A 9403-nucleotide genomic window follows, 5' to 3' on the forward strand; every position below is an offset into this window, starting at 1 on the left:
GGCTATGAGGTCTAGTTGACCTCCACACCCAAACTCGGAGAAGGAGGGTTTGATTTTATCAAGAAAACCAATTCATTTCCAAAGACATTCATCCTGGACTCTAGGAAATGTCACAAAAATCTTTGGACGGAATGTCGGCCCAGGCAGGATGGCCTCATTATTTCTTTCAGAAGCCTGTGTGGGGTTCAGACCCAACTGTGCAGCAAGCGGCCACTCAGAAGGTCTTGTGGTTGATGGTGACCTTGCTGCCCGTTGTCATGTGCCCATGGTGCCCAAACACCTACGTAGGGTTCAAGGGCACCTTCAAACCACCTCTGAAAATCCTGGCAACCAAGCCTGTACCCCTTTCAGAAGGGCAGTTTTCCTTGAACACTACTATTTAACTAACATTGAACAGTGACGACAGCTGTCATTTGTTAAATGCGCACTGTGAGCTGGGCACTGGACAGGATGAACTCCTTGGATTTTCATCATCATTCGACAGCTGGGAAATACAATCTCAGAGAGGTTAAGAGCCTTGCCCAAGGCCACCCAGCTTTCAGGCTGGGATTTGGACATGGTTCCCTCTGACCCCTGAACTTGGGTCTCATCACTGTTCCCTGCTGCTACCTCTTACACGCCCATGTTTTTTAGTTGACAGGAAAGGAAACCTGAGGCAAACTCGGGTCATAATGTTACGAAGTGGCCCACTGAGCGCTTCTGCCCCGGAGGGCCTGGTGGGTCGAGGGCCCGTGTCTGCCCTCACGCCCACCCTCTTCGCGTGCCACTTCACCGCGGAGACAACGTTTCTTTGGTTACCGCGTGGATCTCTATTCTTGAGGGAGTTGGCAGGTCGGATTTTGTGTCCACTATTATTTTCTGGACGTTTTTCTCCATTCTGAGCGTCTTTAATTCTAGGAACGATTCATTCACGTGGTCCTTACAATCTATAAGAGAAAGAATGCAGACTCAGGACGGGGCTCCTCCAGCGAATCCCCACTGCTGCAGTCTGTGGGACACTTACCACGGGGCTGCGAGTCCTCACGACCTCCCTGGCAGATGGGGACACTGAGGCCTAGAGAGATTACATGGCCGGACCCAGCCGCGCAGCAGCACGAGGCGGCGGCAGCCACACAGTGTCAGGGCTGAGGCCTCGAGGGCGAGCTTCCAGACACAGGGACGAGGACGGGCTTGACGTGGGGCTTCAGGCCTGAGCCAGCGCCCCTGGTGCCCCGCGGGACAGTAAGCTCCCAGTCTGGAGACGGCCCCTTCCCCTGTGAATGGGGTCTGCTAAGAGATTCCCCGACGCTGACCCTCAGGTAGTGAAGTCCATGACAAAGTCTCCTCCCGGCCACAGTGAAATAAGGAGAAGGAGGACAAGGGTGAGTTTTCATGATGTCCTATTTATTTCATATGATTCTGAGGTCACGGCCGGCCCATCTTTCTTTGTGTCATAAGGTCCTTCCAATTAGGAGGTGGCGGGGACTAGAGAGGAGGGGACTTACTGGAAGAGCAGGCCTTCTCTAGTTCTTTGATTCGCGCTCGGAGTTCTGACAGGGCCTTTTTCTGTCGCTGAATGACTTCCTCGTGTTGGGACCCTCTGCACTTGGCCCCCAGGTCACTGAAAGACTGCTCCTGGAGGACAGACAGTGCAGACACAGGCTTGGTTAGGGATCGGAGGACCTGACAGCACACACACATGGGCGCTGCCCATGCAGCAGGAGCCTGTGGCTTAGTACTTTGGGGAAATACCATCGGAGATCAGCAGAGAAGGAATTTGAATTTTTCATTGCAAATACCAGTCACATCTAGGAGGATTTCCGACTTTCCTACCTACTTAGCGACGCTATAAATAAAAGATCCCCTCTATTCTCCTTCCCCATGTTTTATTTCTTCTCTTCCATGCTCTATGCCTGGGTTTCTGTTCATTAGCATTCTGATCTTGTTTCTGTACCATTGTACCAAGGTCTGCTTCTGCAGGGGCGTTTTTTTTTTTTTTTTTTTTAACCTTTTTTTTTTTTGCAGTGCTGTGGATGGAACCCAGGGCCTCTCGTGTGCTAAGCCCTTGCTCTACCACTGACCGGCACCCCAGCCCCAGAGTGGTACTTTTAGTTGAGAACACAACATGCTCTCTCTTAAATTGGACATAGGATGGTTGTCTCCTATTGGCCAGGGGCATCTGATAGACTGGCTCTTGGTGGGTCCCTCTGGAACAGCACCTCCAACAGGACTTCCTGTGGTGACAGAAATGTTCTACACCCTCATCCTCCAATATGGCAGCCACTGGCCACAGATGGACCCTGTCAGACAGCTCGGGGCTGTGGCTGGGTTTACTTAGGGATCAGACAAAGAAGGGTCTTCTTTGTCCTGTAAGGGTCATGCACCCTTTTAAGATTCAGAAAGATGCAGGGTTCTTTCCTCCAGAAAAATGTCCCCTACACACAAACATCTGCATACAACTTCCAGAGGTCAAGGACCCCCCACTCCCACCCCAAAGCCGTCATGGAGTCCACACAGCGCTCCCCTAAGGGGGCAATTCACTCATCATTCGTTCGTCCCTTCATTCCATGCTTTTTTTTTTGAGCACTTCTNCTGTCCAGTGCCCAGCTCACAGTGCGCATTTAACAAATGACAGCTGTCGTCACTGTTCAATGTTAGTTAAATAGTAGTGTTCAAGGAAAACTGCCCTTCTGAAAGGGGTACAGGCTTGGTTGCCAGGATTTTCAGAGGTGGTTTGAAGGTGCCCTTGAACCCTACGTAGGTGTTTGGGCACCATGGGCACATGACAACGGGCAGCAAGGTCACCATCAACCACAAGACCTTCTGAGTGCCAAGACTTGTTCTAGTCTTTCAAGATTCAGCAGTGACACAACTGGCAGCCTGCCACCAGGGATTTAGCATCCTAATGTGGGGAGACAGACCACGGGGAAGATAAGGAAGGAAAATATGTGGTGGGCAGTGATAAATGTTTACCGGATAATTAAGTGGGGACATGGGATGAATACTGGGGACAGTTTTCAGCTGTAGATGACTTGTACGGAAGGCCTCATCCAAATTGGTAAGAAATCGACAATCTGGTTGTTTTATAACTATTTTTAAAATAGCAATCTTAGTTTATTTCATACTACAAATAAAGATATAGGAGATACCATATATAGTATGAAATGAACCAAAATTATTTAAAAATTATAGGCAGATATTTCTATCTATCATCTGCCTCGATTTCTTTATTCAGATCGTGTCTATCTATCTATCATCTGCCTCGATTTCTTTATTCAAATACGTGTCTATCAACCTCTCATTACCTGTCTGTCTTCCTACCTTTCCACCTACCTACCCCCCTACTGCCCTGACCTCATGCCAGCCCCTCTGTAGGCACTGAGTGAGACTGAGAAGCGGACAGACAGACTGTCTCTGGGACAGACGGATGACAGACATGTAAGTATTCTAATTCCAGCAAGTGAGAAGTGCTACCGTGAGACACAGCAGGGCTAGGGGAGAGGAAGGGAGACCTTTGTCTGTTCCTCTTTCTGTGATGACTCTGCCTATTAAGGGTCTATGTGACGATGAGTGCATGCCAGGCCCCACGCTGGCTGCTCTGGCCTTTGGGGTTCATGGTCTAAGCCTCCTTCAAGTTGCTCACTGGCACCATCTGAGGTCTCTTGGGAATGTCCCCCAACCCTGTCCCTGCCACTTACTCCTTCACCGTCTCGTTAGGCCCCAACAAGATGCCTCCTGCAGAGGCCTCCCTGACCACCAGATCCAAAAGAGCCCCACCCCACCTCGATGCTTCCTGCCCCAGTCCTGCCGTGCAGTTCCTCAGGGCGCATGGTCCTGCCGGACATTCTACTCAGTATTGTTTCTTTCCATCTCTCCCTTCCTGGCATGTAGGCTCTGTGAGAGCCAAGTCTGTCCCCTGTGGAGACCGTGGCCCTCGGGGCTGAGCAGCCCGAGTGCACTGAGGCCAGAGCAGGAGCAGGAAGGCCCTTGCCCAGCGTCTCTGCCTGGCAGCTGAGGGCAGGGCCACTCCACCAAGGACCTGGCTGTCCTTGGGCCAGCTCTGGCTTGTTTATGGGCCGCCCAGTGGGTCCACTTCCTGGGCCTGACTCAGGCCTCACTCCTCTCTGGGACAGTGGTTTCCTGGGAGTCAATGACCTCCAGTGATCTGTCCCTGCCTGCACTGAGGAGGGCAGGAGTGCTGAGCTGGGGGCCAAGGGACAGCTGTGGCAATAGACTGCTGCCACCTCTGTTGGCCTGAGGTGGGTCAGAGCACCATGTGACCCTCCCTCATGGCCTTCTGGGAACTTCTATATTGAGAGCGGAAAGAGGTTCTTTCTCATACAACCCTGGAGCCCTCTGACCTGCTCTGGCTTCAGAAACAGGAAGTAGCGGGGAGAGGAAAACCATTCCAAGAAGAACAAATACTTTCCCCCTTTTATCTTGCAGACTCCCTCCCCCACCCTCCTAGGCTCATCCTGCCTCATGCTGGAGACCCAAAATCCCAGACATTGCCGCCAGCCCCGCAGTCCAGCAAACACAGGCAGAGTCCAGGGAACCTGGTGTGGGCCGGGCCCTGTGTGCATTTCCCTGTCTCTGGCTCAGGGCCTGGCATACAGGAGGTGCTCAACAGTTGTTGACTGAATGAATGGCTGGGTACTTGGGCTGCCTGGTCGTGTCTCCCGCCCACCTTTGCCCTGAGCAACAGGAGCCACATCTGTCGCAGAGCTCTGGACAGCAACTGGAGCCAGCGCAGTGGGGGCATCTGGAGCCCTATTGTCTGAGCTGCTGTGGCCCGGGCTCTCGATGCCTGTCAGAGAAAAGCATCTTTGCTGACACATTTGGCCCCATTTCCAAGGGAGAGTCCACAGCCTGCTCTCTGGTTTTTATAAAGCCACGGGGAAAGGATGAGTGGACTCCAGGAAGCCAGGGCTTCAAGGAACCATGGCACCTGACCACCATGGAAACATCCCCATACCAGCCTCAGGGTCAGAGTGAGGGCCAGCTTCAGGGACCACCGGATGCAGGCTGTTGTCACTCAAAGACTCACTCCCCACTGGATGTGCAGCTGAGACTTGTGGGCTGGCAAAGATTCCTGGGTGGTTGTGCACAGAGGTGTTATCAAGAGACAGCCAGGGGGCGTTAATTGTGTGGCTCTTTGGGAAGACAGTTTGGTTCTATGAAGCACAATTGAGGAAGTCCTTTGGATCCAGCAGTTGCACATCTAGGAATGTGCTCTACACACGCATGAGTACACTAACTACAGCATCATGTGAAAGAAGCAACCTAAATATCCATCAGCTGGGAATTGGTTGGAAAAAGGGGCAAAATGGAATTCTATGAGGCCACTTAAAAGAATGAGGCAGAACCTCATATACTTTCTTGAAAATATGCCCATTAAACAGTGTTATGTGAAAATAAAAAAGTTGCAGAATATATATGGTTTGATACCATTGGCAAAAAAAAATCATCTACTAAATAAGTTTATGTATGTAAGGGTTTGTGCGTGTATTCACACATGTGTATAAGTAAAATCTATTTTTCCACCACTCCAGGAGGTGGGGACTGCCATTACTCCCAGACAAGGCAACTGGAGCCCAGTGACCACCCCAAGGTTAGTTTCTAAGTGGGGGATTGGGGATTGGAGCCCAGCGGACTGGATCCAGGCTTGACCTTCAACCACTACAGGTTCATGACTTATGAGGGTGTGGTGGCCCCGTGGGGAAGAGCCGATGGCTTCCAGCCTCAGGTGACTGTAACCGCAGGGCAGATTCTGGGTTTTCACTTCATACATTTCACACAGGCAGGCAATACTTTTGACACTTAGAATGAAAATATTTTCAAAGGGAAGGAAGCCACCACTGGGCTCTTGGGAGCAAGTCCCGCCGGGGGGCCCAGGATCCATGGAGGACTTACCTCTTGACTGCTCAGGAAAACACTGGGGTGCATTGGCTCGATCTGCACAGAGATGTCACACTTCTGGGTGGCGTTCTTGGCTTTCTCCTCCTTCTCCACGCTCAGCTGGAGTTTGTGTTTGTCTTGGGAAGCCCTAGGGAGAGGGGAGATGTTGCCCGGGCAGCAGGCCAGCCGAGGCCCAGGTTTAAGGGCTTTTGTGTACTTTAGGGGACCTGGAAGTGGCCTGTTTCTACAGGTAACTGGATTCTCCAAGACCTTGAGTCTCCCAGCCCCAAATTTCTAGAGAATTTAGTTTCAGGAGACTCTAAGGATGGTGACCGGGCAGTGGGTACCTGCTCCTACCTCTTGCTCTGGACACCTGCGTGGCATTGACAGGGCTGTCATGTTCCCGTCACTGTCTGACTGCCACATCTAACATTTTGTATCATCCCTTCTGCTCTCATAATAACCCCATGAGGTCAAGATTCTCCTTGCTCCATTTTACAGATTAGTAAAGAGACACCCAGCGATTTTCCTGTGGTCACCAAGCTTATAAGTGGAGGAGTCTGGCTGTGAAACCGGCAACCTTGATGGGATCCTGTTCTTACAGCCACTGTGACTGCCTTGGCCACAAGCCATGAGGCACATACTATGGGAGATATGTGGGACATCAATTTCACTCCAAATTTTTTGGGGAAAATGTTACTTCTGTTAAAATATGGATAAGCTACAGACAAAAATTGCAGAATCATGTTATTCTAAATTAATCCATGGGACAATGACCATCTTTTATATTTATTTAAGTTGGCATTTCCGGCTTACTTGTTTGTTCAATAAATATTAAGGTCCCTTACGTGCCAGGTAGGTGTGAGTGCTGGGAACTCAAGGGCAGGCCAAGCCTCTGCAGAGACTCAGGGCGGGGCAGGTGAACGGGCAAACAGGCCTTGCTGTGTGTGCGGCAGGCCAGGCAGAGTGCAGGGGCTGAGGGGCCCATGCAGAGCTGGGGCCCATGCAGAGCTGCAGCCCCTGGCTGGGTCTGGTGAGGAGAAGTGCAGGCAGGCTTCCTGGAGGAAGTGGCATTTAAGCTGAGGCCAGTATCTGGGACACAGGGCAGGGATGCTTGCTCAAGAAGCACAGAAAACTAAGCAGAGCTCTGTTTAACTGGTGGGCTGCTCGTCCACCCAACTCCACCTCCCTGTGCAGGGCTCCAGACCCCCACCCCGCCTCGCCTCGCGGGCCCGCCCCCACCTGAGTGCCTCCCGGAGGGCCTTGAGCTCCCGGTCCTTCTTCTCCACCAGGGTGCTCGTCTGCGCCAGCTTCGTCTTGAGCACGCACAGCTCCCTGCTCTGCTGCTGGACCAGGGTCACGTGCCACTCCAGCTCCCTCTTCTGCTTCTCGCTGAGGTCCCCTGGAGAGATGGGAAAGCGGGTCAGGAGCCTTCTGCCTTGCCCCTGCCAGGCCGGCCAGAACCAACAGGCAGTCCTGTCCCCCGGCATCCTCAGGGGCTTCAGCACTAGCCAGGGGCCCCACCTGCACCTTGGCCAATGACAGCCTGGCCTTCTGGGGTGCTGCCTGGGAGCCCCGCAGGCTCCTGCCTCACCCTAGCACTGCACCAGCAGGTCCAGCCCGGCCCACAGGGCATTTTGGGGTTCCCTGTCCAACAGTCAGCTGCCTGCTTCTGCCCCGTGGGGCGCCTGATGCCTTCTCTGCTCTGTGTCCCCCCAATGACTGGATCTCTCCTGACTGACTATGGAAAAACCACTCTGAAAAATTCAGCCATGAATGTCGTAGGGAAGTGACCAGGAGTGGACATGGGGGGCAAATACCACTGAAGGCTTGAGGTGTCCAGGCTTCAGGTGGGAAAGAGCATTTCCTCTCCCTCCACTTCCCTGAATCTGGTTATTCCCATCTCCCGACTCCTGCTGTCTGTGCCACTTGCTCAGTGGTGACCAGGGCTGGGAAAGAGGAGGGGCTATGCAGAGCAGGAGGAAGGAGGGGACATGGAGGGGCGGAGGAGAGAGGCGCTGGGGGTGGATGGCCAGTGGGGCATGTCTGAGGAGCACGCAGCCTAGTGCTCTCCTGCTGTCACCCTGGGTGGCCACCCTTGTCCACATCAACCCTAGAGGCAGGTTTGTGGTCTCCTGTTTGCATTTGCCGAAGAGGAGGCCTAGAGAGGTCCCTTGCACTCCGGAGTTCCAGGGATCCTGCAGGGTGGCCTGCCCGAGGGGCGCCATAGGATTCCCTCCAAGGCAGATGAATCCTCAGCCATTATAGAAAATTCTCCCAAAGAAGAAAGTTGCATCTCAATGCAGAGGTCTGAGATCCTCTGCAGAATGTGGCCCGGGGCCTCTTGAGGTGGGGGGCTGGGAACCAGGGCCATGTCCACCATGTGGCCTGCCTGCCCCCCCAGGCTGCAGGTGCTTCAGGTGCACAGGAAAGCAGGGCCACGGGGGAGTTTCAGGCTGAGGTTGTCACTCTGGGGCCTCACTCCTTCTGTCTCAAGTGGGTGAGGATGCCGGGTGACACGGGGACTCTACAAACCTCTCAGGTCTGACATTCGGCCATGGGCTTCGTTAAGGTCTTTCCTTAACCTCATGATGACCTCCTGCTGGGACAGGATTTCCTTCTGAGCAGCCAGTAAGTCATCTCTGAAATCCACAGAAACAGGCCAAGTCAGACCCACGTCACCCTGTGGTGTCTCCTGAGGGCTGAGTACAGAGTGATGCTCAGCTATGGTCTCTGGGACCCCCATCCAACCAGGGGACAAGGACAGTCTGTAAAAATTTTCAGAAATTCATTTTGCTGTACCTTCATTAAAAACAACCCTGAGCTAGCGGAGGGTCTGGCTGGGTTGGGTGGCGTGAGGGCCACAGCCCTGCCCAGTGGCACCCATCAGATTGACACCCTGTGGGCTTTTACGGAAGGGGTTCTCTGAGGCCGGGGAATAGTTGAGGAACCGTGTGCTTTTGTTCTCACAGCTTGAGCCCCGGTGGAGAGACGGGGCCGGTCGGGAACGGAGGCTGCTCATGGGGAGCAAGAGCAAGCAGCGGCTTCGGGGGCGGCAACCGAGGGGGGCACAGGATGTCGAGAGGACCGCTCCCGTCCCCAGGCCCAGAGGGCAGGGGACACCCTTTGGCCCCATAAGGGATGGCCGTGCTCTGGAGCGTCATTCCCTGGGAGGGCACTGGGCAGTAACGGCAGCTCCAGGACCTCGGCAGGGGACACGGTTGGAAGGATGCGGGGCCAGTTTCCGAGTCCGGCCCAGGTTTCTCCATGTGCGCATGCGTGCTGGGCAGGAGGTTGCGCAGGGTCTTGCGCGATCCGAAGGGGCCGGGGGCTGGGACGGTGACGGGGGGCATGTCACATGGGCTCCCTGGCCTTTGAAGCCCAGGCTCTTCTCACGCAGGTTTCCGAAGGCAGAGTGTGTTCATTATGGAGTCAATCAGAGGACTGGCAGTGTGTGTGTGTGTGTGTGTGTGTGTGTGTGTGAGAGAGAGACAGAGAGAGAGAGAGAGAGAGAGAGAGAGAGAGA

The 9403-nt window shown here is 53.7% G+C and overlaps 1 protein-coding gene and 1 long non-coding RNA gene across 2 annotated transcripts in view; one reads left to right on the forward strand and one right to left on the reverse strand.

The window, feature by feature from the left end:
• The window catches only part of Fhad1 (forkhead associated phosphopeptide binding domain 1), a 119577-nt gene that overhangs the window by 14046 nt on the left and 96128 nt on the right, over positions 1-9403 (reverse strand). The window contains 5 exon segments of the mRNA XM_048816283.1: positions 799-926; positions 1485-1614; positions 5893-6025; positions 7120-7279; positions 8413-8519. Coding sequence (XP_048672240.1) covers positions 799-926; positions 1485-1614; positions 5893-6025; positions 7120-7279; positions 8413-8519 — 658 coding nt within the window.
• On the forward strand, positions 920-5921 carry LOC125620506. The gene is made up of 3 exons (XR_007352244.1): positions 920-1361; positions 3344-3417; positions 4426-5921. It is a non-coding gene; the product is annotated as an uncharacterized LOC125620506 (long non-coding RNA).

The sequence above is a fragment of the Marmota marmota genome, unplaced genomic scaffold (assembly GCF_001458135.2).
Source record: "Marmota marmota marmota unplaced genomic scaffold, marMar, whole genome shotgun sequence".
Classification (NCBI taxonomy): domain Eukaryota; kingdom Metazoa; phylum Chordata; class Mammalia; order Rodentia; family Sciuridae; genus Marmota; species Marmota marmota.